The sequence below is a fragment of the Cherax quadricarinatus genome, chromosome 27, assembly GCF_038502225.1.
Source record: "Cherax quadricarinatus isolate ZL_2023a chromosome 27, ASM3850222v1, whole genome shotgun sequence".
In the NCBI taxonomy this organism is placed as follows: domain Eukaryota; kingdom Metazoa; phylum Arthropoda; class Malacostraca; order Decapoda; family Parastacidae; genus Cherax; species Cherax quadricarinatus.
This window is the reverse complement of record NC_091318.1, coordinates 31950675-31978439: the sequence shown is the minus strand read 5'-3', so window position 1 is coordinate 31978439 and position 27765 is coordinate 31950675. Positions and strand designations below refer to the sequence as shown.

Below are 27765 nucleotides of genomic sequence, written 5' to 3'. Positions count from 1 at the left end.
AGTCTTAAACGAATCCTTACTGAGGTATCGGAACGCTATCCGTAGGTTTGCCAGGCGCCCGTATGCTGCAGCAGTTATCTGATTGATGTGCGCCTCAGAAGATATGCTCGGTGTTATACTCACCCCCAGATCTTTTTCCTTGAGTGAGGTTTGCAGTCTTTGGCCATCTAAACTATATTGTGTCTGCGGTCTTCTTTGCCCTTCCCCAATCTTCATGACTTTGCATTTGGCAGGGTTCAGGTAGTCACTCTGTTTCGATAGATGTGTTGAAGTTTGTTCTTAGCGGCACACATAGCGCCTCTGTTCCCTCTCTCAGGATCCATGGAGAGATGTTATCCGGCCCCATCGCCTCTGAGGTATCTAGCTTGCTTAGCACCCTCTTCACTACTTCCTCGGTTGTATGTATTATTTCCAACACTTGATGGTATACCGCATCTCACCGTCATAGTGGTCATAGAGGAGACAGAAGTCTCCTCTATGACCACTTCTTTGAATCTCATGTTGAGCTCTGTGCATACTTCTCGGTCGTTTCTTGTGATCTCCCCTCCTTCCTTCCTCAGCCTAAATAACCTGGTCCTTGACTGTTGTTTTTCTTTTGTGGCTGTACAACAGCTTCGGATCAGATTTGGCTGTCGCTGCTATGTCATTTTCGTATTGTCGTTGAGCCTCACTTCTTACCTGTGCATATTCATTTCTGGATGTACAACGGTTCTCCTTATTCTCCTTGCTCCTTTGCCGTCTATACTTCTTCTATTCTAGAGAATAGAAGAAGGTTTTGGCCTCTGTGCACCTTTGGGTGAACCAAGGGCTCATCCTGGCCTTCTTGTTATTCCTGTTACCCTTGGGTACAAACCTCTCCTCAGCTTCCTTGCATATTGTTGTCACATATTCCATCATCTCATTTACTGATTTTCCTTCCAGTGCTCTTTCCTAGCGAACCTCTTTTCAGGAAATTCTTCATGCCTGTGTAGTTTGGCTTCATATGTCCTGCCCTTCCTGCCACTTCAGCCAGTGTGTCAACCATCGCTCTGTTACTCTCATCATATTCTTGCCTTGGCCTCCTGCTGCTCTGTGGTGGGTTATACATCACTGCAATTACCACCTTGGGACCTCCAGACTGAAGTGTTTATTTCATGTAGTCTCTTTCCCTTCGTCTCCTCTCTCCAGCTCATCAATATCCAATTGGTTTTTGATAAGCAGTGCCACTCCTCCACTCCCCTCTGTTCCCTTTGTGATTCCTCATGACCTGATACCCCGTTGGAAAGATGACATCTGTTATCATTCCTGTGAGCTTGGTATCGGTGAGAGCTATGATGCCTGGTGATGCCTCTTTGTTTCTTTCCTGCTACTTTTCCCTCTTGTTCGTTATTCCATCAGTGTGTATGTGTATGTGTGTGTGTGTGTGTGTGTGTGTGTGTGTGTGTGTGTGTGTGTGTGTGTGTGTGTGTGTGTGTGTGTGTGTGTGTGTGTGTGTGTGTGTGTTCTCCCTCTAGTTGTGCTCACCTAGTTGTGGTTGCAAGGGTCGAGTCATAGCTGTTAGCCTCGCCTCTTCGCTGGCCGCTAATAGACCCACGCTATGCCTTCTCAATGAGCTTTATCGATTAAAGTGTGTGTGTGTGTGTGTGTGTGTGTGTGTGTGTGTGTGTGTGTGTGAGAGAGAGAGAGGGAGAGAAAGAGAGACTGTGTATTTGTTTTATGCCTCTCTTCTTACTGTCAATCTCTCTCTCTCTCTCTCTCTCTCTCTCTCTCTCTCTCTCTCTCTCTCTCTCTCTCTCTCTCTCTCTCTCTCTTTTTTTTACACAGGGTTTGACAAGGTTAAGGATCCCTAGCTTTATTGACAAGCTATTTACAGGTTAAGGATTCCTAACTTTATTGGAAAGCTAAGAGCTGTTACCTACATCAGCTCATTTGAAAGTATTTTTACTGTTATGAGACATACAAGTAGGGAACAGGATGAAGTTGGAGACATCTGTGGGCCAGCATTTTCATTTGATCAACTGACTTTATCTCGTTGACATCATTATGCTGTACGAATGTGTTCCATACTCGAGTCATCCTGGGTATGTATGATCTCAGATGGAGTGATGTTCTGGAGAAGGGTACAGCCAGAGTGAAGTTGCTGCTTTCTCCCCGTCTTGTGGCATAAAAGCTTGTTTCACGCTGTCCTCGAAGTGGATCCAAGTGTGGTATTTTGACAATATTGGACTTGTACATAACAGTAAGGCCACCCACATCCCTCCTATGTTGAAGGCTCTGCTGAAATGACAGATCTATCCAGGATGGGTCCAGGCGAGAGATGAGACGTCTTGCTCTGTTCTCTACTCTGTCAAGCAGTCGCAGATGAGAGGGGGGGCAGGAAAACCAAGAAAGTGGAGCATACTCAAGGTGTGAGCGTACTTGTGCCTCGTACAGGATCTTGCAACCCCTACTGTCAAGCAGATGCGAGATACGGCGAAGTGCTGTAAGCTTCCTGGCTGCCTTGTTTGCAAGATTTACAACATGGTTCTTCATGGTTAGTTTGGAGTCAAATTTCACCCCAAGGATATCAACTTCTTCTCCAGGTGCCAACATCCTCCCATTCATCCTTACTACTGCACCAGCATTACCATCATGGTGCCTAGAGACGATCATCATTTGCGTTTTCTCAGGTGCAAATGTTACTTGTCATCTATTTCCCCAAGCTGATATAGCTCTCAGCTGGTGATTGATGTAGCTTAGAGCAGTTGGCATTTCTTCTCTTGGATAAGTGAATGTCAGTGTACAGTCGTCTGCATATGCATGTGATTCTGGGATGAGATGAAGAAGGTCGTTGAAGTAGACATTCCATAACAATGGACCCATTACGCTTCCTTGTGGAACACTTGCCCCAATAGGATGCCTTGCTGATTCCGTTCCATTGAGGACTTCACTTAGAGATCTACCATGAAGGTAATCACTGAGGAGACATAGCGTAGAGCCTGCAATTCCCAGTGCTCGAAGTTTTGCTAAGAGGCCTTGGTGCCACACCCGGTCGAAAGCGCCAGCAATGTCCAGTGCTACCACACAGCTGACTTTGGATTCATCCAGTGACTGGTGCTACTTAGTGGAGAGGTTTAACAACAGATCAGCAGCAGAGTAACCTTTCCTGAAGCCATACTGACGATCACAAAGTAGTGAGTGGTAGTCAAAAAACTCTGTCATTTGTCTTGAGATTATTGTCTCAAGGATCTCTCTCTCTCTCTCTCTCTCTCTCCCTTCATCACGATGAGACAATAAATAGCCACTTACCAGATAAGTAGCAGGTAAGACAGCTACTCTTTGATGTAAGGAGACTCTAAAAAATATGTCAGTATTCGAGTCAGATATACTGTATTTGTGTTCCTGGACTCGTCTTGATATGTCATAGTTACTGACCTGGCCTCTCCATAACTCTTTGGTACATGTTTTTTTCCCTTACAATATCTTGAGTTTTTCTTGACTCCAGCAATACTTGTTGAGGACCGGAACGACATTTCAGAACAGTTAACGCAAGCTGCTCCTCACTAAACTCAAACACCTAACATTCTTGACTTTCTCTCTTTCCTTTTCAAATGTTCAAGACTGTGCTTTGTTACTGCAGCAGAGTTCTTCATCCAAGCATTTGCAGCCAAATTTCCACGATTACCCCCCATTCCCAAGAGCACTAAATAACTTACACAAGTTTGGTCTTTCCCCCTTTAATAAAACAGCAACAACAACAACAACAATAATAATAATAATAATAATAATAATAATAATAATAATAATAATAATAATAATAATAATAATAATAATAATAATAATAATAATACTGCAACCTTCAAACAAGACCTCTAGTTACTCACAAGCGATTGATGTTCTTCTCAATATCAGGGAAGTACTGGAGGTCAAGGCGCGAGCAGTCAGCCTCAAGGTGGTGGCAGCGACATTCAGGAACCTGCCTTGAGCACTGGAAAGCTGAAACACAAATGCTGGAATTACCTTGTGTATGTCGTCCAGACCAATTAACTCTGGTGAAATGGCGCACTATACATACATACAAACATATATATCTATTTATACATATGTATATACGTATATGTATATATATACATATATATATATATATATGAATTTTCTTTTATTGAGAAAATAAAACTGGAATAGAATTCTTCCCCCGTAAGTCATGCCTTTCACAACAGGCGTCTAAGGGGCTAGTATCCTCTTCTCCTGTTTACATTACTAATTTTAAAAAGAGAAACTTTTTTTAGGTCACCCTGCCTCGGTGGGATATAGCCGGTTTGCTCGCCAGAGGCACGCTTACAGTACACTTATTAAACTGCAATATTAACACCCCTCCTTAAGAGTGCAGACACTGTACTTCCCATCTCCAGGACTCAAGTCCGGCCTGTCGATTTCCCTGAATCCCTTCATAAATGTTATGCTCCTATCTAACACGCTCACGCATGCTTGCTGGAAGTCCAAGCCGCTCACACACAAAACCTCCTTTACCCTCTCCCTCCATTCTTTCCTAGTCTGACCTTTCCTCTGCCTTCCCTCCACTACAGATTTATACACTCTCGAAGTCATTCTATTTTGTTCCATCTTCTCTACATGTTCGAACCAACCTCAACAACCCTTCCTCAACCCTCTGATAATCCCGCACCTTCTCCTAATTTCCAAACTAAGGATTCTCTGCATTATATTCACACTACACATTGCCCTCCGGCACGACATCTCCACTGCCCCCAGCCTTCCCTTTGTTGCAACATACGCCAGCCATGCTTCGCACCCATATAAGAGCATTGGTATAACTATATTTTCATACACTCTTCTCTTTGCTTTAATGGACCAAGTTATTTGTCTCCACAGACTCGTTAGTGCACCACCCACCTTTTTCCCCCTCGTCATTTTTATAATTCGCTTCATCTTTCATAGACCCATCTGCTGGCACATCACTCCTAAATATCTGAATACATTCACCTCCTCCATACTCTCTCCCTCCAATCTGATATCCAATCTTTTGTCACCTAATTTTTTTGTTATCCTCATCACCTTACTCTTTCCTACATTCACTTTCAATTTTCTTCGTTTATATACCCTACCAAACTCATCCACCAACTTCTGCAACTTCTCTTCAGAATCTCCCAAGAGCACAGTGTCATCAGCAAAGAACAACTGTGACAACTCCCACTTTGTGTTTGATTCTTTATCTTTCAATCTTACACCTCTCACCAACACCCGAGCATTCACCTCTCTTACAACCCCATCTATAAATATACTGAACAACCATGGTGACGTCACACATCATTGTCTAAGGCCTACTTTTACTGGGAAATAATCTCCCTCTCTCCTACTCATTCTAATCTGAGCTTCACTATCCTCGCAAAAACTTTTCAATACTTTCAATATCCTACCTCCTATTCCATATATTTGCAACATCTGCCACATTTCCCCCATATCCACCCCGTCATACGCCTTTTTCAGATCCATAAATGCCACAAAAACCTCTTTACCCTTATCTAAATACAGTTCACCTATATGTTTCACTGTAACCACTTGGTCTACACACCCCCTATCCTTCCTAAAGCCTCCTTGTTCATCTGCTATCCTACTCTTCGTCTTTTTCCTAATTCTTTCACTAATAACTCTATCATACACTTTACCAGGTATACTCAACAGACTTTTTCACCTATAATTTTTGTGCTCTCTTTTGTTCCCTTTGCCTTTATACAAAGGAACTATGCATGCTTTCTGCCAATCCCTAGGTACCTTACCTTCTTTCAGATATATATATATATATATTTAATTTAGCCTAAGCCAAATAAATATATTTAGTTGGATTAGGCTAAATTATAATAATATTCTTTTGGTGCAAAATTTTTATTTTTTACATTAACATAGGTGAAGAAAAATATATCTTTAAACGTATAAGAGAAAATTTTAGAAAGGACTTAATTTTAAATGAGTTCTTGCTAATTGACCAGAGTAGGGTTCGTCCTAGGAAAGTTTGGAATCAGGGAGTAAAGGTTTGGTGTGAGAGGGGCTTAGTTGTACATTCCTTTCTTTGCCTCTATGGATAACTTTTTTTTTCTCCACAGATACCTCAATGCACCACTCACCTTTTTTCCTTGATCAGCTCTATGGCTAACCTCTTCCTTCATAAACCCATCTGCTGACAAATCTATGCCCAAATATCTGAACACATTCACTTCTTCCTTACTCCCTCCCTCCAATGTGATATCCAATTTTTATCTAACTCGTTTGATACCCTTATCACCTTACTCTTATCTATGTTCACTTTCAACTTTCTTTACACACACTCCCAAACTCATTCGTTAACCTTTGCATTTTCTCTTTAGAATCTCCCAAAAGCACAGTATCATCAGCAAAAAGTAACTGTGTCAACTCCAATTTTGAATTTGATTCCCTGTAGCTTAATCCCACCCCTCTCCCCAACACCCTAGCATTAACTTCTTTTACACCTAACTCCATCTATAAATATGTTAATCAACCATGGTGACAATACACATACCTGTCTAAAACCTACTTTTACTGGAAAGTAATCTCCTTCTATCCTACACTCTAACCTCAGCCTCACTATCCTCAGAAAAACTCTTTACAGCATTTATTAATTTGCTACCTATCCCACACACCTGCAACATCTGTCACATTGTTTCCCTCTCCACCCTATCAAATGCCTTTTCTAAATCTACTGTCGAATCCGTTTGTTCCCTAGGCTTTCTTAACCTATTTATCTCACTCCAAATTTTTTCTTATTCTCAGCAAAATTTGTTGACAGCACCTCACCCACTCTATCATATGTACTCCCTCACCAATCTCTTCACCTCTCTTTTACTCTCCGTACATTCCACCCTTTTTTATATCACTTCTATTATGTAAAAATCTCTCATAAGCAATCTTTTTTCTCTTTTATCACACCCTTTACCTCATCATTCTACCAATCACTCCTCTTTCCTCCTGCACCCACCCTTTTATAACCACAAACTTCTCCACATTCTAACACTGCCTTTCTAAAATGATCCCACCCCTCTTAAACCCCCCATCCTACCTATACTCTCATTAGTCCACCTTTCTCCCAGTAGTTGCTTATATTTCACCTAACTTCTTCCTCCCTTAGTTTATAAACTTTCACTTCTCTCTTACTTGCTTTTGCCATTTTCCTTTTGCTCCATCTACCTCTTACTCAAACTGTAGCTACAACTAAATAATGATCCAATATATCCGTTACCCCTCTATAAACATACACATCCTGAAGTTTCCCCATCAACCTTCTATCCAGCACCACATAATTAAACAAACCAGGACAGATTCTCTGCCACCTTGTCAGTCGGAGCAGGGAAATCGTTGAAATTGACTGGCTGGAAAGCAATAACTGGCAGCTCAGACAGAGGATCCTTGATTTATTTTCAATGGGACCTCTCCAATGCTCAGGACCACTTGGCTTACCGTCATAGTGGTAGAAAACAGCCCGGAATAGCAGCTCATTTCCATGAAGCTGACAGATGAAATAATGGACTGGATAACCAAGCAACATTTCAAGATGATGAATGGCTCCACTGACAGCTCCAACATTTATGTTGGTTCCATCACTACCAATACATACGACAGGCTACCAAGTTAGTTTCTGTTCCACCAGAAATGTATAGCTAGTCTAGGCAATCTCCTTTCCACTGCCTGACTTAGGAGTCACATGAGTGAGACATTTAGTGCCGGGTTCCACCATGAAGATGTAATGATCTTTCATCACTATCTTTAGACTCAATTTCTTGGTCTTCTCATTTTTTGTCATCGCGAATGGAGGTCTTCTTACCATCAGAATACAGTGATGTGATATTTTCCAAGTTTGCTAGCTAATTTTCTGCCTCTCCATTATGTATTTGTATTGTATTGTATGAGGTTTGCCGGTACTGCCGGCCTGGGTCTTCTCCAGATGGCGTTCCGGCCTTGGCTCCCAGGAATGGGAGTGTCTTGAGGGCAATGCCAGCGCTGAGTAGCTGACGATGTGAGGACGGGTGATGGGGCTGCGCAGCAGTGGTCAGGAATGGCCGAGAAAGGAGCCATTACAGGGTCGATTGGAGCCACACCCCAGCTTTAGCCCATGGCAAAGTGCTGGGGAACTCAGCTTCACAGTGATTGGTCAGTGGGAAGTTTGTTATTCGAGTGATCCGTTTTGAAGAGATCTAAACTTCTTTCTTGAGAAGTAGTTCACTGCAAACGGGGTTGCGGTGTCTGGTAAATGACGGCTGAGGCGCAGGAGTATTTGTTCGGTTGGGTAGACATGTTTGGAGTCGAAGGTGAGCTTAACAGTCCCATCCTGGAGTCGCTGGTGGAGTTATTGGGCAAGCATTGCATTCTTGTTTTGGTCAGTAGTATAGAACGAGATACCAGGCGTATGAATGAATAGAGGCTGGCTATCATTGGCTGAGGTAGCCACAGGAGGGCTGGCGGTAGTGGCTGTGGAAGGAGTGTCTCCAAGGACCTTGGCAAGGAGAGTTTCAACACGAAGTTATAGTACTTAACTCTCTTAGCTGGTGGCAGCTGAGGTAGGACAGGGGAGGTCACTGATTGGTCCATTACGGTGGTGGTGGATGAATATGGTGGTGGTCTCTCATTGGTGAGATTTAGCGGCGGCTCGACAGTCTCTGATTGGTCCATCTCCATGGTGGAAGGAGGCGGTGGTGATTGATGGAACTGTGGAGATATTGACAGTATTTGCAGTGGATTTATTGATGTCAGACGAAGGTGGAGATTCTAGGAATGTAAAGCTGGGCATGTTGTTGAGCCTGATGGTGGAACTGAATGATCCAGGTGCGGCTACATTGTGTACACGGGCATGCATGATGCAGTAAAGAATTTTGGTGGAGTCGCCAGCAGGAATCGGTGTTGTAGTATTGGTGGAGGACACATATTGAGTAGCCTGGGAATCTTGGTTGTATCTGCTTGCAGTTTTGCAATAACAGCATATGTTAAAAATTAAGCAGTGGTTTTCTTTTTCTGTTCTAGTTGTTTCTTGAGTACTTCTCGTCTGGTTGGGTTTTTGGCAGCAATGGTATGGTGCTCTTTCTTGCAGCTCAGGCATTTAGGTGGAGTGGTGATGATGCAAAGACTTGAAATCATGTCCTTCGTTGCCGCATGTTGAGCAGAACTTCTTGTCCTTGGTGGGACAGTCCTTAGTGGTGTGCAAATAGAAGTAACAGTTATAACACTGTGTGTGATGTGCTTGAATCTCTCAGCTTTAATGTAGGTTGGGTTGATATGAAAATACCGAATAGCCAGTCCCTCAGCGAGAGCCCTGGCTGCCATGTTAACATCAGAGAATGTCACCTTTAGCAAAGAGGAAGAATTGGGTATTTTAGTGATATGTTCCACCGTGGCCCAAGCGTTCTGGTCTTGGATGGATATTTTGATTTCTTGATTATCCTAGGTAGTAATGAGCTTATCCAGTCGCTTGAGGAACACAATTCTCTTGGCCCTCAAAGCTGGGGAAGTCATGACTTGAAATCCTCGCTGGTGAAGAGTGGTAGTAGCGTGGGTAGTGATGAGTTTCTCGGCCTCGATGTCGCCGGTACAGACTACAACGAAAGCCTCTTTGAGCGATAGAATCGCATTACATTCGACTTTCAGCATGCCACTGAGGGCAGGTGTAAGTGCTATTTTAAATGATCATTGACTATCCCGCTCGATGGTTTGATCTTCACTCTGTTTGAGAAATGCATCGTGGAATATGATGCCGAATGTAGAGGTGAAGGTTCTCTTTCCCCGACGGGGATCGTCGGGAGACCGATTCGGTATTTGTGTCTGACATCTCGCAACTACTGTGGTCCAATAACTTGACTTTTGTCGTTCTTGGTGATAATGCCATAGTCCATTAAGGTGGTGGTAGCAATGGCAGCTCCAGCATAATGACTGAGAAAGTTAATTATGTTTATAAATGCTGCAGAGTGTATAGATACACTACACAAAACACTGCGCTCCGCTACTCAGTAATACTGACATATTAAAAAATTTCAGTCGCAAATGCTGTAGACTAAACCTCAACCAATGAACTTCATATTTGGCACTGAATATAAAATGTATATAAGGAACAATGCCTGAAGAGTGCAGCTTTGACCAAAATTTCAATGCTCCCTAGTGTGTAGCCACTTGTCTGTGGGTTATTTATGAATAACATATATACTCCGAATTTTGCAGTTGTAATTATCTCATAAATTTAAATTGAGGGTAATTTTTTGACACTTAAAACGTACTCCTATTTCTAAATTAGAGAAGGTGCCAAGATGCTGCGGAGCAAAAGAAACGCTCAAATGCACCCAGTACCCAGATCACATGATTCAAAATTTAATGCAAATGACACACAGCACACTCTTGTACTGGTTATAGCATAATTAAAATGCGGTTGGCTGTTTACTTTGAGTGTTTTCACAGTGCCGTGTTGTTGTTACAGTGTGCATTAATAACACTGGTAGACCAGCCTACAGTGCTAAGAGCAGGCGGATCCGTCCCCAGGCCTCTCTCGCACTTTGACCCCACAAGGAAGGTTCCTTGATGTTGATGAGGGGCTCTTGATTTAGGGAATTGGATCTGTGCTCCAGTTCTTCTAATTAAGTCTGAATGCCTTCCACATCCCTCCCCCCCAGGCGCTGTATAATCCTCCGGGTTTAGCGCTTCCCCTTTGATTATAATAATAATAATCGCACTTTGACACTTGCTACATGAAAATGCATATCCTGAAATTTTGTAAGTTATACCTAGAAATATTTTCGTTGTGAGAATGATTATTTAATTGGTCAGTGTACTTAGGGTCAACTGCTCATGTATTATTCCTCTTCAAGATATAATTATCTAGAGGGCTGAGGAAGGGTTGTTGAGGATGGAACAAAATAGAGAGTGTATAAATCCGTATTGGAGGGAAGGCAGAGTAAGGGTCGGCCTAGGAAAGGTTAGAGGGAGGGGGTAAAGGAGGTTTCGTGTGCGAGGTGCTTGGACTTCCAGCAAGTATGCGTGAGCGTGTTAGATAGGGGCGAATTGAGACAAATAGTTTTAAGGATTTGAGGTGCTGTTGGAGTGTGAGCAAGATAACATTTATGAAGGGATTCAGGGAAACCGGCAGGCCGGACTTGAGTCCTGGAGATGGGAAGCACAGTGCCTGCACTCTGAAGGAGGGGTGTTAATGTTGCAGTTTTATAACTGTAATGTAAAGCACCCCTCTGGCAAGACAGTGATGGAGTGAATGATGGTGAAAGTTTTTCTTTCTCGGGCCACCCTGCCTTGGTGGGAGACGGCCGATGTGTTAATAAAATGAAAAATATATGTAGTGCCGAATAAGTGTAACTTGTGATTTGGGCGTAAATAGTAACGCACTTCTTGCCGAATAAAGCAAGCGAAAATTTGTGTATGCAATAATTTTCGCAAAAATCATTTTGAACCTAACGAAAAAATGTTTCATTGTGTTCTTTTATTATTAAAATACTATATTGAAGTATGCCAGGCATGAGGAGGTCAGTGACATCATAAAGAGAAGCCTCGCCACAGCTCATTGCCCAGCTCAACGGGAACCCCAAGTGCAGAGGTCTGACGGAAGTCAAAAGCGTCCTGATGGAGCCACTATGCTACCTTGGAAGGATGGAAAGCAGATTGCCTGGGACTACACATGTGCCGTCATATTGGCAGACACCTACTTGCCACACTCCGTAGTGGAAGGGGGTGGAGCTGCCAGCCACAGGGAGACCCAGAAGATCCGCAAATATGAAGACCTTCCCCTTTGCTATAACTTCATCCCAATAGGGTCGGAGACCCTTGGAGCATGGGGCAAGTGTGCTCTAAAGTTCCTAATGGAGCTGGGTGAAAAACTCATCATAGAAACCAAGGACCACAGGGCGACCAGCTTCCTCTTTCAGAGATTCAGTGTTGCAGTCCGGAGAGGAAATGCCTGCAGCAATCTGGGCACGCGGCCCACCGCCGGGGAGCTGGACGAAGTATTCGAGATGTAGCTCTGAGTTACCTATGTTGTTTTACTTTCTATCGTATTTTTGTGAATGTTTTGTCAATGTATTTTGTCTTTAAATAAAATATACATAAAATATAGGGGGTGGTAGGAGAAAATTCTCAAACAGCTTTAGGGAGAACCTTGAGTTTTCCCTGAAGCAAGTTTATTCTTTTCTCTGAGGATGAGGGTCCCTATAACAGTTCTAGAGGTGGTACCTCCCTATATATATATATATATATATAATATATATATAATATATATATATAATATATATATATATATAATATATATATATATATAATCTATATATATATAAGAACATAAGAACATAAGAAAGGAGGAACACTGCAGGAGGCCTGCTGGCCCATACTAGGCAGGTCCTTTACAATTCATCCCACTAACAAAACATTTGCCCAACCCAATTTTCAATGCCACCCAAGAAATAAGCTCTAATGTGAAAGTCCCACTCAAATCCAACCCCTCCCACTCATGTACTTATCCAACCTAGATTTGAAACCACCCAAAGTCCCAGCCTCAATAACCCAACTAGGTAGACTGTTCCACTCATCAACTACCCTATTTCCAAACCAATACTTTCCTATGTCCTTTCTAAATCTAAACTTATCTAATTTAAATCCATTACTGCGGGTTCTCTCTTGGAGAGACATCCTCAAGACCTTATTAATATCCCCTTTATTAATACCTATCTTCCACTTATACACTTCGATCAGGTCTCCCCTCATTCTTCGTCTAACAAGTGAATGTAACTTAAGAGTCTTCAATCTTTCTTCATAAGGAAGATTTCTAATGCTATGTATTAATTTAGTCATCCTACGCTGAATGTTTTCTAACGAATTTATGTCCATTCTGTAATATGGAGACCAGAACTGAGCTGCATAATCTAGGTGAGGCCTTACTAATGGTGTATAAAGCTGCAGTATGACCTCTGGACTTCTGTTGCTTACACTTCTTGATATAAATCCCAGTAATCTATTTGCCTTATTACGTACGCTTAGGCATTGCTGTCTTGGTTTAAGGTTGCTGCTCACCATAACCCCCATAACGAGGTGTATACACCTCGTTTTTTGTGTATTTGTAACCTCTGTCATGTGTGTTACAAGTAGTGTTGGAATGAGCGTGAAATTCATTATCAACTCTCATCTAAAACTTCATCTAAAAATCATTTTAATGATTTTTATTTTCGTGAGTTAAAGTATGCATGGCAAGGTATACAAATTTCATTACTTTTTCTTCGCTTGCAAAGTTTAAACAAGAGTTTGTTTAAAGATTAGTTGCTAACTGCTGAGGAGTGACCTGCGCAAATCGTCATCCCATTTGGCTTAAAATTCCCTGAGGTAATGATTAGTACACGTGTAGTGATTAAGCACTGTGTATTAACTCGCCTCAGAGAAATATGAATGAGATTGTCGCTTGGAATATTAATGAATCCTGACTAGAATATTGTTTCTCCTGACCAACAAGTTGAGGTACTCATACTTTTCGTTTTTTTTTTAAGCTTGTTATTTAGGGAAAAATATAAATTTCATTTATTTACAAAGTCTAGGATTTTTAGCACTGAAACAGATAATAGGATTTAATTGGTTTCTACTGTATAACCAGTTTTCAAGTTTTTACTTTAATATTTTCGTCTAATTATTATGAATATTGTTTTTAATTAACATATTGAATTGGTACTTTGTATAAACATGCATCGAAGACTTTTACCCTTGTTTTGGTAATATTACTGTTTGCTGTTGATGGTTGAAGTACCCTGGGATGTTGACACTGTGTTTTCTTACCATGCATGTGGTGCCCTACTTCTTACTAGTTTTATCTCACAAGTCCTTCCGTATCTCTCACTCCGGTAAGCCGTCATGGTAGTGTGTAGGGAGCTCCACAGTATCTTCCATGAATATATTGTCACATATCTCTCCCTTTTCACTTCGTAGAGTTCATTACAAGTACTTCGAAGCTTTCCCAGTAGTTTATGTCTTTTATTGTCTCTCTGTGAACAGTAAACGATCTGTGTGCCTTTTCCAGCTGTGATATTTCTTCTGAATTAAACACAACTGTGAGCACACAACAATATTCTAGACGTGAGAGAACTAGTTAAACTACCATCACCACCCACACTACCACCATCACCACTACAACCACCTCCACCATCACCACCACCACTACAACCACCACCACCATCACCACCACTACTACAACCACCCCCACTACCACCATCACCACCACCAATACCACCCAGCCATCATTACTCGATGTCTTCTTTAACAGCTAAAATGCAAATATCATTTTTTATATAACACTGGTCAACAATTTTTGAAAAGTCGTATGCTTCTTAAATGAGATTAGTTAATTCTCATATATTTTCATGTCCTGAATCCAAATATCACCTTGAAAAATGCTTATTGGTTATAGGTTTAAAGATATGAGACATGTAATATTTGATTATTTTATTATAATGTACAATATGTGTCAGTATGTTTTAAACTCTAATCCGTACCTACTCTCTGCCTTTTTGCTTGACGTTTATAGTGGGCTGAAGAATCATCTCTTGCCAATGTCCAGCAATAGTCTGCAAGCATTCTTGTGCCCCATTTGCCCTGGTACCATTTTTCCATGGTTGAAATATCTTGGTGAAACCTTTCACCATGTTCATCACTAACTACCCCAAAGATCGCTGGAAAAAAGTCTAATTGTGAATTAATAAAGTGGATTTAAAGTGGCATGTTACATCCCACGTTCTCGTAAGCCATGATACCGGTCATGAAATCTTGAAATTTTTACAACAGCTGCTAGGAGATTCCACTGTTGAAGACGAGAGCCTAGCAACTCTGCCTTATTTTTGGGTAGTTGCACATCCCTGATAAGGTCATAGAGTTCCCCTTTTGTTATGAGATGTGGCCTAGAGGAGTGTGCTTCATCAAAGTTTCGATTACTCTGTAATCCAGCACTGTCATCCCTCTCTTCTTCCTCCTCACCACTTTCTTCCTCTGACTCGAAGGATACCGAAGTTGGTGCATCAGGAATAGGTAGACCTTCTCCATGTTGAAATGGGCGAATAGCTGATGGAATGTTTGGAAATTCAATGAACCCCTTTGTTTTCTTTGACAAGCCCTTTTGTACTGGAGGTACCATGCAGAAATAACAATTATTGGTATGGTCTGTTGGTTCCTGCCAAGTCATTGGCACAGCAAAAGGCATTCCTTTCCTCTTCCCGTTCAACCATTGGCGAAGGTTAGTAGCACAATTGTTGCAGCATATGTGTGGAGCCCAGGTGTTATCCTGGTCACCAATCTTGCATCCAAAATATAGGTAATATGCCTTTCTAACCATAGCAGGCATAGGGCGCTTCTGTGATGCAAAGGTCACCTCACCACAAATGTAGCAGTTGTCTGCCCTATTCACACAAGTACGAGGCATCTGAAAGAAGAAAACAAACAATTAGAAGATAAACAGAAAAATTAGTCATTAATTTATCACTAAAATGATAAATCATTATATCATTCAGTAGGAAAATAAAATTAATATAATATGCCTCACATGCACATCAATAACCTGCTGAGTGAATATTTATTATAAGTTTAAAATGTGTTTGGCTAAGAAAATCACCTGCCTTTCACCTCAGAATATAAACTTGCACATCACAACCACCTTCCATGACTGCTGGAACTATAATGAAGGTCAGTGAGACTGTGAGTGTGGTAAGAAACACTGCCACAAGCCTGTTGGAACCTGTTGTGACACGTAAGTGTATATTGAAAAGTGGAGCTAACAAACAATTTTAACCATGATATTTATTATCAGTGACCTAAAATTAGTTGGAAATTGCTACTCTGGTCTCGGAAGCATTTTGGTTCTTGATCAGTGTAAGTATTTGACTTATATTAGCTATGAATGTAGGTAGGATGTTACATTTACACTTTACTGTGCTCGCTGTTGGAGAGTTGTGACTGGCGTTCCACTCTCACAGCCTTGATAACTACCGGCTCTCTTGTTTATGTCAGGCAGTACCTGCCGGCATCGCTGGAGTAGCACTGGTTAGTCACGTGATCGCACCTAAGGTTGGAGCTACCATCCCTACATCTCTCTACAGCTTGTTTTCGCTTGAGAAGCATCTCTCTCGATAGCTACTTCTCCTACGAGAAGCATCTCTCTTGTAGCTCTCGTCTCTCTTGCTGTTTGTTCGTGATTTAAACTCGTTTTTGTAGAGTATGTTCGATGGAGAGCCGAAGCATACTTCTTGTAACTCTGCCCACGGAGCATTGCTCAGACTTTGTGATTTTTGACGTTTTGCTGAGGTTGTGTCATGGAGACACTCTGTTCAGCCTTGGTCCAAGCTGAAGCTTCTTGTGGCATCTACACACCGCTGAACTTAGATTCAGCATTAAGGGAGTTTTATGCAGTTTCTGGAGGATCTGCCCGAGGTCCCCATTTAGGGTTGTTATTTTGTCTCCTTGTTATTGCTGCTGCTTACTGCTGCTTCGTACATTTTTGCTGTTTAGTAAATGGTTCGTTATATTGTTCAAGCAACTGTTTGTCTTGTTGGTCGAGACGCCTCAAGGAAGGTTCCTTGATGCTGGTGAGGGGCTCTTGATCTAGGGAGTTGAATCTGTGCTCCAGTTCCCTGAATTAAACCTGAATACCTTCCACATCCCCCCATAGGCGCTGTATAATCCTACGAGTTTAGCGCTCCCCCCTTGATTATAATAATAATAATATTGGTCGAGAAGATAGATTATTTGTAGACTTGTTGTCAGTCACTGTTTAAGTCGAGTTGAGTCGAGTCATATTGAGACATAACGAATACTTTGAGCACATACACACATACTCACACACAATTGTACATTCTTATATTGTTCTTTTGAGTATAACTCGTCATAGTTACGTACTTGATGGTACTTAAGAGTCATACTGATATAAAATGCTTCCTCAGCACTATACTACTATATGTACAGTTTAACATTGCAATTACTAATGTAAACAAAAGTATTGTACAAGAAAAGTATAGGCACTTATCTCCTAAATTATATAAAAAATATGAAAATGTCTACCTAGACACCTTTGTTATTAAAGATCTCAAATTTTATTTCGTTAGTGTGAGTTCCATCACTTGTGATACCAATGGAATATTAAAATTGCTCTTAATTTTAAAGGATAACGGGTACAGAATATTATCTGACAAACTGTTACAAAACCAGAAACATGTTACAGGGGATCAATAAATTGACCTTATAGTATTCTCTGGAGATATCTATACTGCATGGATATCAAATTTTGTAATACCATCAATACCACTACCACTGTCGCCCCCACCATTATCACCCATTCCACCACTACCACCCTACCATCACTGCTAATTATACCACCACTACCACCCCCACTACTACCAACAATACCACCACCACCTCGCCATCACTACCATCCCAATACCATCAATACCACCACTACCACTCCACCATCCTCATTAATTTCACCACCACTACCGCCCCCACTGACACCATCAATACCACCACCACCACCACCACCACCACCACCACCACCACCACCACCACCACCACCACCCCCGCTTCCACTATCAATGCTACCACCAATAATTCTCTCCATTATCACTTCCACTACTGCCATCCCACCACCTATACTAATACAACCACCTCTACCAGGTAACCTACAGTTACCTGAGCAACCTATAGTTACCTGGGTAGCTTACAGTCATCCAGGTAGCTTACAGTTATCCAGGTAGCTGACAGTTATATACGTAGCCTATTATTACCCTGGTAGCCTACAGTTACCCTGGTAGCCTACAGTTACCCTGGTAGCCTACAGTTACCCTGGTAGCCTACAGTTACCCTGGTAACCAATAATTACCCTTGTAGCCTATCAGTTACACTAGTAGCCTGCAGTTACCCTGGTAGCCTACAGTTACCCTGGTAGCCTAAAGTTACCCTGGTAGCTTACAGTTACCCTGGTAGCCAATAATTACCCTTGTAGCCTATCAGTTACCCTGGTAGCCTATCAGTTACCCTGGTAGCCTACAGTTACCCTTGTAGCCAATAATTACCCTTGTAGCCTATCAGTTACCCTGGTAGCCTATCAGTTACCATGGTAGCCTACAGTTACCCTGGTAGCTTACAGTTATCCAAGTAGCCTACAGTTACCCTGGTAGCCAATAATTACCCTTGTAGCCTACAGTTACCCTGGTTGCCTACAATTACCATGATAGCCTACAATTACCCTGGTAGCCTATAATTACCCTGGTAGCCTACAATTACCCTGGTATCCTATAATTACCCTGGTAGATGCAGTCACATTATATCCTTGGTATTCAGTATTCCGTCATATTTGTGAAGTGATTGACTATTGTCGGTGATCCAACACTTATGTTATGGTAATGGCTCGTTCCGCCGTGCCTTAACAACCAGAATGAGAAGTTTGCCAGCTGTACTAACCGATGTCAGCCAATTTCCCCAGAGACATGACAGTGGAGAGTGTGTAATACAGGTCGTTGCACTCGTTATGGAATGCAGCATCTGCAAGAGGGTTAGTGTAGCCGGGTCTACCAGGAGTGTTTACTCACTCAGCTTGCAAGGGCAATCTCTTCAAAATTTCCGTGACTGCTGACAAAAATATTTCACTTTTTGAATGAGGGCTACTCGTGGACCTATTTGATTTTTCAGTGATAGACGGAAGGAGGGAAGTAGAGAGGGGAGGGAGGGAGGGAGAGGGAGAGGGAGGGAGGGAGAGAGAAAGAGAAAGAGAAAGAGAGAGAGAAAGAGAGAGAGAGAGAGAGAGAGAGAGAGAGAGAGAGAGAGAGAGAGAGAGAGAGAGAGAGAGAGAGAGAGAGAGAGAGAGAGAGAGAGAGAGAGAGAGAGGAAAATAAAGTATGGATGCTGTTATATATATTAGGTTAGGATAAGCTAGGTTAGTTTAAGACAGATTTTTACCTGTGTCGCTGCTGCTGTTTCCTAGACCTGATTTACGGAAGATCATATGACTGGTTAGGTATTAAATATCGTTTTCCGTTTAAAATACCAGTATTAAGCATTTCTGTCTTAACCTCTAGAAACTTATTATTATACCAAAACTAAAATTACTTCCTTTGGAAGTTTCCTCAAGTTAGAATGTATACAGAAGAATGGTATTGTGTACCTTAAATTATGAATATACGTATAATGCCTACCACGGTCCGTGAAGAAGTATATCGTTTAAAATATGCTAAGAATCTTCCCTAAAGTGTCTATATACTGAGTTTATTGCATTTCGTATAAACAATGTTTTTAAAATATGTACAGAACTTGGATGGACATTGATATTAATATGAATCAACAATATAAATACTTGTGTCCGGTATGAACAGGACACGAGTCGAAATAAGATCATGACCGCTGAGCGCCACACAAACGGTAGAAATTATTCCACAGCGATACAGTCACATGAAAGGGGGCAAAATTTGGATATATGTTTTGAAAAACATAAACTGCTGTATCAGAAAATACAAATGTGTTAGGGAACAGATACGGAATTTGTTTGTTTTAATTTTTTCACAAGACATGAAAAGCAAACCTTACGCGTTATTTACTAACCCTCAGACCTAGTCAGCGGCCTCAGTTAACCTCTACGGGACAAAATATACGAAAATGTAATTTTAATGCAATATTTTTAATCAGAGAAATTAACTGGAGGAATATGAAGGAAAAGTTCGTCTTGGACTGGTTTTTAAAGTAATTTATAACAGTAGCAACAATAGGAAATAACCTGTATCATGCTGTCCTAGTAAACAATGATTTCCTGTTAAATATTCTTGAGGTTAATGTGGAACTCAGGAAAGAGAAATCACAAATCACTAAGTTTCAAATATCCCAGGGAAACACCTTAATAACTAAAGCAAAATCCCTAATTTTTGCGCTGCAGACTAAATGAGAGTAAGAGTCGGTCAGTGGCGGTGATGTGAAGGGTTGTCAATATGACTTCTTCCGAAACACTGTAGAAGCAACATATATTTCTTGCAGAGATTTCTGATTTAACGAAATTGACCATAAGTGGATAAAAAACTAACACAACTCTTAAGGAAAAATAGACATATTTACCAGGCGAATCGAAAGAGCAGATAAGAGCGCTCTATGTATTGATAGAGTTGCGACTAGACTTCACTGAGACGGGATGTACTTTTTTAAAGTCTCACATATATAATTAATAAAGGGACTTGGCTCACCAAGACTGTTTTGTTCCTACTGAATCGGACACCACTTGATCAGAGGGGAAAACATAACAATAGATCGTCGACGAGCGGGGTTTCAGTCTCATCAAGAGCACCGGAGACCAGATGGCTGCCAACTTTCTCTTCCAGCGTCTCAGTGTGGCAGTTCAGAGAGGGAATGCCTACTGCATCTTGAGTTACAGACCAACATCTGAGGAACTTGAGGAGCTCCACAACTTAATCTAAGAGTTTCTATATTTAAAATTCTACATGCATGCAAATTCCTCAACATTAATATGCAACCATACATATCTTCCGCTCAGTCATTAAAAAAAAAAAGTTTTAGAAATGCCCACATAATCATATATAGAATTAAATTTATTATCTGTTCTAAAGATGAGGGTCCCTAATTAGGTATCCCCGAAGGTGTACCTTTAAGAGGTTGCCTGAATATTTTTTTCTCCCTTCTTCCTTTCGATTTTATTTTGCTCAAAACTCGAGAATACCTCATTCAATTAGTATCAAATTTTCAACACGCATGTATGGTAAAAATGAACCAAATTCCTGTTATAATCAGCATGTATATTTACATCTGAGGGTCTGTGCGGAAAAAGTATAGTATTCTTTGATGCAGTATACTTTGGTATACTTTGATCAATGTATGGCAAATTTCTAACATTACCTAACTCCAATAAATTTTGAGAAAGCCATTGACAACATGCCCATGCACTCAGCCCCGGGCCCAGACTCGTGGAACTGTGTGTTCATTAAGAACTGCAAGAAACCCTTTTCACGTGCCCTAATTTTACTCTGGAGAAGGAGCTTAGACACAGGTGAAATTCCACAGTCGCTAAAAACAACGGATATATCCCCACTCCATAAAGGTGGCAGCAAAGCATTAGCTAATAACTATTGACCAATACCCCTCAAGGAACGTTCCTTGACGCTGGTGACGGGCTCTTGATCTAGGGAATTGTATCTGTGCTCCAGTTCCCTAAATTAAGCCTGGATATCTTCCACATCCTCCCCAATGACGCTGTATAATCCTACGGGTTTAGCGCTTCCCTTTCATAATAATAATAATAATAATAATAATAATAATAATAATAATAATAATAATAATAATAATAATAATAATAATAATAATAATAATAATAATAATAATATAAACCAATAGCCCTAACGTCCCACATCATAAAAATCTTTGAAAGAGTACTAAGAAGCAGGATTGCAAACCACTTGGATTCCCAAAACCTGCGCAATCCAGGGCAACGTGGGTTCAGAACAGGTCGCTCCTGCCTCTCGCAACTACTGGATAACTATGATATGGTCTTGGATGCACTGGAAGATAAACAGAATGCTGAGGTAATATACATAGACTTTGCAAAAGCCTTTGACAAGTGCGACCATGGTGTAATAGCCCACAAAATGCATGCTGAAGGGTTAACTGCCAAAGTGGGGAGATGGATCTTCAACTTAAGGCTAGTACACCGTTTGGTGTACTAACCTTAACGAGCAGTATTTTATATTATTGTAACCATGAATAAGTGGGACTAGAATGAAATTAGCTCAGAGGCACCCGCACCACCGTATGTCCTAGGATTACGGTAAAACACCTAGCTCTGCTGGGTGCGTAATTCTTGTAGGATTTGGTGATCATAAGGGTTAGAGCGTCATGTGGTTTTTCGCTCACCATCAGGCGGGCCAAAACAACATGGGTTCGAGTCCTTGGATAGTCACAGTGTTGTTACTGATCAGGACCATTTGTTCGTGGTTACAATAATATATATATATATATATATTTTTATTATTATTATTTTATTATCACACTGGCCGATTCCCACCAAGGCAGGGTGGCCCGAAAAAGAAAAACTTTCACCATCATTCACTCCATCACTGTCTTGCCAGAAGGGTGCTTTACACTACAGTTTTTAAACTGCAACATTAACATATATATATATAGGATGGGGTATATATATATATATAAAAAGGCTTCAAGGAAGAATATTTGGATTTCTTCCTATTTATATATATATATATATATATATATATATATATATATATATATATATATATATATATATATATATATATATATATATATATATATACAACGAAGGTGTTCGATTCCCGCCCATTCCTTGTTAATTACGACTTACTGTGATTCTAAAACTTTTATGGCTTTGAGTGTATGAGAAATGATATACTATGAAAGCAACTGAAGGTGTGGAAAGTGAGAGGAGTCTCAGATGGTGGCCACTTAGGGAGACGTGTCACAGATGGTGGCCACTTAGGGAGACGTGTCACAGATGGTGGCCACTTAGGGAGACGTGTCACAGATGGTGGCCACTTAGGGAGACGTGTCACAGATAGTGGCCACTTAGGGAGACATGCCACAGATGGTGGCCACTTAGGAAAACATGCCACAGATGGTGGCCACTTAGGAAAACATGCCACAGATGGTGGCCAGTTAGGGAGACGTGTCACAGATGGTGGCCACTTAGGGAGACGTGTCACAGATGGTGGCCACTTAGGGAGACGTGTCACAGATGGTGGCCACTTAGGGAGACGTGTCACAGATGGTGGCCACTTAGGAAGACGTGTCACAGATGGTGGCCACTTAGGGAGACGTGTCACAGATGGTGGCCACTTAGGGAGACGTGTCACAGATGGTGGCCACTTAGGGAGACGTGTCACAGATAGTGGCCACTTAGGGAGACATGCCACAGATGGTGGCCACTTAGGAAAACATGCCACAGATGGTGGCCACTTAGGAAAACATGCCACAGATGGTGGCCAGTTAGGGAGACGTGTCACAGATGGTGGCCACTTAGGGAGACGTGTCACAGATGGTGGCCACTTAGGGAGACGTGTCACAGATGGTGGCCACTTAGGGAGACATGCCACAGATGGTGGCCACTTAGGGAGACATGCCACAGATGGTGGCCACTTAGGGAGACATGCCACAGATGGTGGCCCCTTAGGGAGACATGCCACAGATGGTGGCCACTTAGGGAGACATGCCACAGATAGTGGCCACTTAGGGAGACATGCCAAAGATGGTGGCCCCTTAGGGAGACATGCCACAGATGGTGGCCACTTAGGGATACATGCCACAGATGGTGGCCACTTAGGGAGACATGCCACACAAGTGATGTCTCTGAAGTCATCCTCTTGAAAGTCTTGTCGTTTCTTTATATTAAATTGAAGAACATCAGTGGGAGACACGTATCGTAATTATATTTTCTTTGTGTTCCGTTTGTCATTATTTTATAGCAAGCCGCAGTAGGCCTACTGTGAAGCTTCTTGATTCTTTTGACCTGCTTACCATGGCACAGTAGGCCTACCGAAGACTTGCTATTTTCTTATAGTTTATGTTCTTATAACTGTTTAGTGTTGTATAACGCATTAAGGTAACTTACGGCAGAAGTCTTCGTCGTCCCAGGTTTCCGGACAGTGAATAAACCCGTCACACTGCTTGATGGCATCGTAGCAAGGTCCAGAGCGGCACTTGTACATGCCTGCGGGGCACTCCATTGATTCTGGTGCCAAAGAGACAAACAGGAAGACGTTGTCACTTGTCGGAAACCTTACATCAAATAATAGAGAGTAATGTGAGGTATTAAAGACTATGAGATATTACAGACTGTGAGGTATTACAGATTATGAGGTATTACAGTGTCTGAGATATTACTCTATGAGGCATTAAACTATGAGGTATTATACTACCAGTTATTATACTATGAGGTATTATGCTATGAAAGATTACATTACGATGTATTACACTATGAGGTATTATATAATGAGGTATTACACTGTGAGGCATTGTGAAAGATAAATCTGTCAATTCCGTTCCCAGTTCTTCCATCATCAGTATATATATCATTATATTAAGCACGTTAAAATGTTTGTCGTAAGTAAATATTACAGCCCAGTGATGGACTGTATGTCACGCTGTTGTCAGTCTCTGGTGTGTGTCACGCTGTTGTCAGTCTCTGGTGTGTGTCACGCTGTTGTCAGTCTCTGGTGTGTGTCACGCTGTTGTCAGTCTCTGGTGTGTGTCACGCTGTTGTCAGTCTCTGGTGCGTGTCACGCTGTTGTCAGTCTCTGGTGCGTGTCACGCTGTTGTCAGTCTCTGGTGCGTGTCACGCTGTTGTCAGTCTCTGGTGTGTGTCACGCTGTTGTCAGTCTCTGGTGTGTGTCACGCTGTTGTCAGTCTCTGGTGTGTGTCACGCTGTTGTCAGTCTCTGGTGTGTGTCACGCTGTTGTCAGTCTCTGGTGTGTGTCACGCTGTTGTCAGTCTCTGGTGTGTGTCACGCTGTTGTCAGTCTCTGGTGTGTGTCACGCTGTTGTCAGTCTCTGGTGTGTGTCACGCTGTTGTCAGTCTCTGGTGTGTGTCACGCTGTTGTCAGTCTCTGGTGAGTGTCACGCTGTTGTCAGTCTCTGGTGTGTGTCACGCTGTTGTCAATCTCTGGTGTGTGTCACGCTGTTGTCAGTTTCTGGTGTGTGTCACGCTGTTGTCAGTCTCTGGTGTGTGTCACGCTGTTGTCAGTCTCTGGTGTGTGTCACGCTGTTGTCAGTCTCTGGTGTGTGTCACGCTGTTGTCAGTCTCTGGTGTGTGTCACGCTGTTGTCAGTCTCTGGTGTGTGTCACGCTGTTGTCAGTCTCTGGTGTGTGTCACGCTGTTGTCAGTCTCTGGTGTGTGTCACGCTGTTGTCAGTCTCTGGTGTGTGTCACGCTGTTGTCAGTCTCTGGTGTGTGTCACGCTGTTGTCAGTCTCTGGTGTGTGTCACGCTGTTGTCAGTCTCTGGTGTGTGTCACGCTGTTGTCAGTCTCTGGTGTGTGTCACGCTGTTGTCAGTCTCTGGTGTGTGTCACGCTGTTGTCAGTCTCTGGTGTGTGTCACGCTGTTGTCATTCTCTGGTGTGTGTCACGCTGTTGTCAGTCTCTGGTGTGTGTCACGCTGTTGTCAGTCTCTGGTGTGTGTCACGCTGTTGTCAGTCTCTGGTGTGTGTCACGCTGTTGTCAGTCTCTGGTGTGTGTCACGCTGTTGTCAGTCTCTGGTGTGTGTCACGCTGTTGTCAGTCTCTGGTGTGTGTCACGCTGTTGTCAGTCTCTGGTGTGTGTCACGCTGTTGTCAGTCTCTGGTGTGTGTCACGCTGTTGTCAGTCTCTGGTGTGTGTCACGCTGTTGTCAGTCTCTGGTGTGTGTCACGCTGTTGTCAGTCTCTGGTGTGTGTCACGCTGTTGTCAGTCTCTGGTGTGTGTCACGATGTTGTCAGTCTCTGGTGTGTGTCACGCTGTTGTCAGTCTCTGGTGTGTGTCACGCTGTTGTCAGTCTCTGGTGTGTGTCACGCTGTTGTCAGTCTCTGGTGTGTGTCACGCTGTTGTCAGTCTCTGGTGTGTGTCACGCTGTTGTCAGTCTCTGGTGTGTGTCACGCTGTTGTCAGTCTCTGGTGTGTGTCACGCTGTTGTCAGTCTCTGGTGTGTGTCACGCTGTTGTCAGTCTCTGGTGTGTGTCACGCTGTTGTCAGTCTCTGGTGTGTGTCACGCTGTTGTCAGTCTCTGGTGTGTGTCACGCTGTTGTCAGTCTCTGGTGTGTGTCACGCTGTTGTCAGTCTCTGGTGTGTGTCACGATGTTGTCAGTCTCTGGTGTGTGTCACGCTGTTGTCAGTCTCTGGTGTGTGTCACGCTGTTGTCAGTCTCTGGTGTGTGTCACGCTGTTGTCAGTCTCTGGTGTGTGTCACGCTGTTGTCAGTCTCTGGTGTGTGTCACGCTGTTGTCAGTCTCTGGTGTGTGTCACGCTGTTGTCAGTCTCTGGTGTGTGTCACGCTACTGTCAGTCTGTGGTGTGTGTTATGCTACTGTCAGTCTCTCGTTAGTGTCGAACTACAGTCACTCTCTGGTTTGTCATACTACTGTTAACCTCAGGTGTGTGTGTGTCACACTGCTGTCAGCCTCTGGTTTGTCATACTACTGTTAGCCTCTGGCGTGTGTCACACTACTTTCAGTCTCTGGTGTGTGTCACACTACTCTGGTGTGTCTAACTACTGTCAGTCTCTGGTGCGTGTCACACTACTGTCAGTCTCTGGTATGTGTCACACTACTGTCAGTCTCTGGTGTGTGTCATACTACTGTCAGCATGTGATGTTACACTACTGTCAGTGTCTGGTATGTGCCACACTTCCGTCAATGTATAATGTGTGTTAAACTACTGTCAGCCTCTGGTATGTATGATACACTAGCGTCAGCCGCTTGTGTGTGTCACTCTACTGTTAACCGTTGGTGTATGTCACACTACTTTCAGAGGTTGGTGTATGTCACACTACTTTCAGAGGTTGGTGTATGTCACAACTGTCAGCCTCCAGTATTTTGTGTCGCACCGCTCAGTCGGAGTATGTCACACTATTCTCAGCCGCTGGTGTATATCATTCCTTTGTCACCCGCTGGTGTGTGCCTCGCTACTGTCAGCTTCTGGTGTGTCACACTACTGCCAAAGTCTGATGAAGACTGGTCAGGAAACAGAAGAGCCTCATGACACGGGTCATGAGGCACTTTTGGTCATCTGAACCAAGCATTTCACTACCTTACTGGTCTACCCCTGGGCTAATGTTTTTTTCTATACTACTCGGCCGGCCTAACCTGCTGTACTCTACATTTTGAATCCGAAATCCAGTTTAGTTGAGCGCAGCGAGTCACCAGGAGTCTGCTGGTGCAGACTCCTGGTGACAGTAGTGTGTCATACTTTTGTCATCCCCTAGTGTGTCACACTACTATCATCCTCTAGTGTGTCACACTACTGTCATCCTCTAATGTGTCATACTACTGTCATCCTCTAGTGTGTCACAATACTGTCAGCCTCTGGTGTGTGTTAAATTAGTCACTCTCTGATGTGTGAGACTACTGTCAGCCTCTTGTGTGTGCCACAGTACTGTCAGCCTCTGATGTGTGCTATAGCACCTTTTGCTCTGGTGCGTCACACTACTTTCGGCCTCATCTCAGCTACTGACTTCTCTGAGGCAAACTGGGTAGGAGACTTGCTAGACTGTTTGTGTGTAATTATTCCTCAGTTGGACACACAGCGCTGTCAGGAGTGCTTAGGTTAGGTAAGATTGCACAAGGGTATCCCGACACGGTTCAGGAACTGTTTCCTGACACAGAAAATAGCTTTTGGTCATCTTATCAAGGCATTTTACTTGCTTCCGGGTCCACCCCTGGGCTAGTGTTTTCTACTCGGGCGGTCTAACCTAATGTATTCTGCATTTTGAATCTAAAAGCCTAGTTAGATGAGCGCAGCGAGGAGTCATCAGGTGTGGGCTGGCGCTTTGTGAATCCTTCACTATCAGCTCGACTTATTCATAAGAACATAAGAAAGAAGGAACACTGCAATAGGCCTACTGTCCCATGCGAAGCAGGTCCATGCCGCCTCCCGGCCTAGAACAATGACCACCTAGTCAAGTCACCAGACCTGGTAGCCCAAGCTAGTCAGGTGCAACTCACACCCACTCATGTATTTATCCAACTTATTTTTAAGACTACACAAGGTCTTAGCTTCTATGACGGTACTCGGGAGTTT

General features: G+C 42.6%; 1 protein-coding gene across 1 annotated transcript in view; it reads right to left on the bottom strand.

Moving 5' to 3' along the window:
* The window catches only part of LOC128691012 (G-protein coupled receptor GRL101-like), a 605305-nt gene that overhangs the window by 142644 nt on the left and 434896 nt on the right, over positions 1–27765 (bottom strand). The window contains exons 14-15 of the mRNA XM_070089232.1: positions 23615–23734; positions 3843–3954 (exon numbers count right to left, since the gene is read on the bottom strand). Of these exons, the coding sequence (XP_069945333.1) occupies positions 3843–3954; positions 23615–23734 (232 nt within the window). The remainder of the gene's footprint in view (positions 1–3842; positions 3955–23614; positions 23735–27765) is intronic.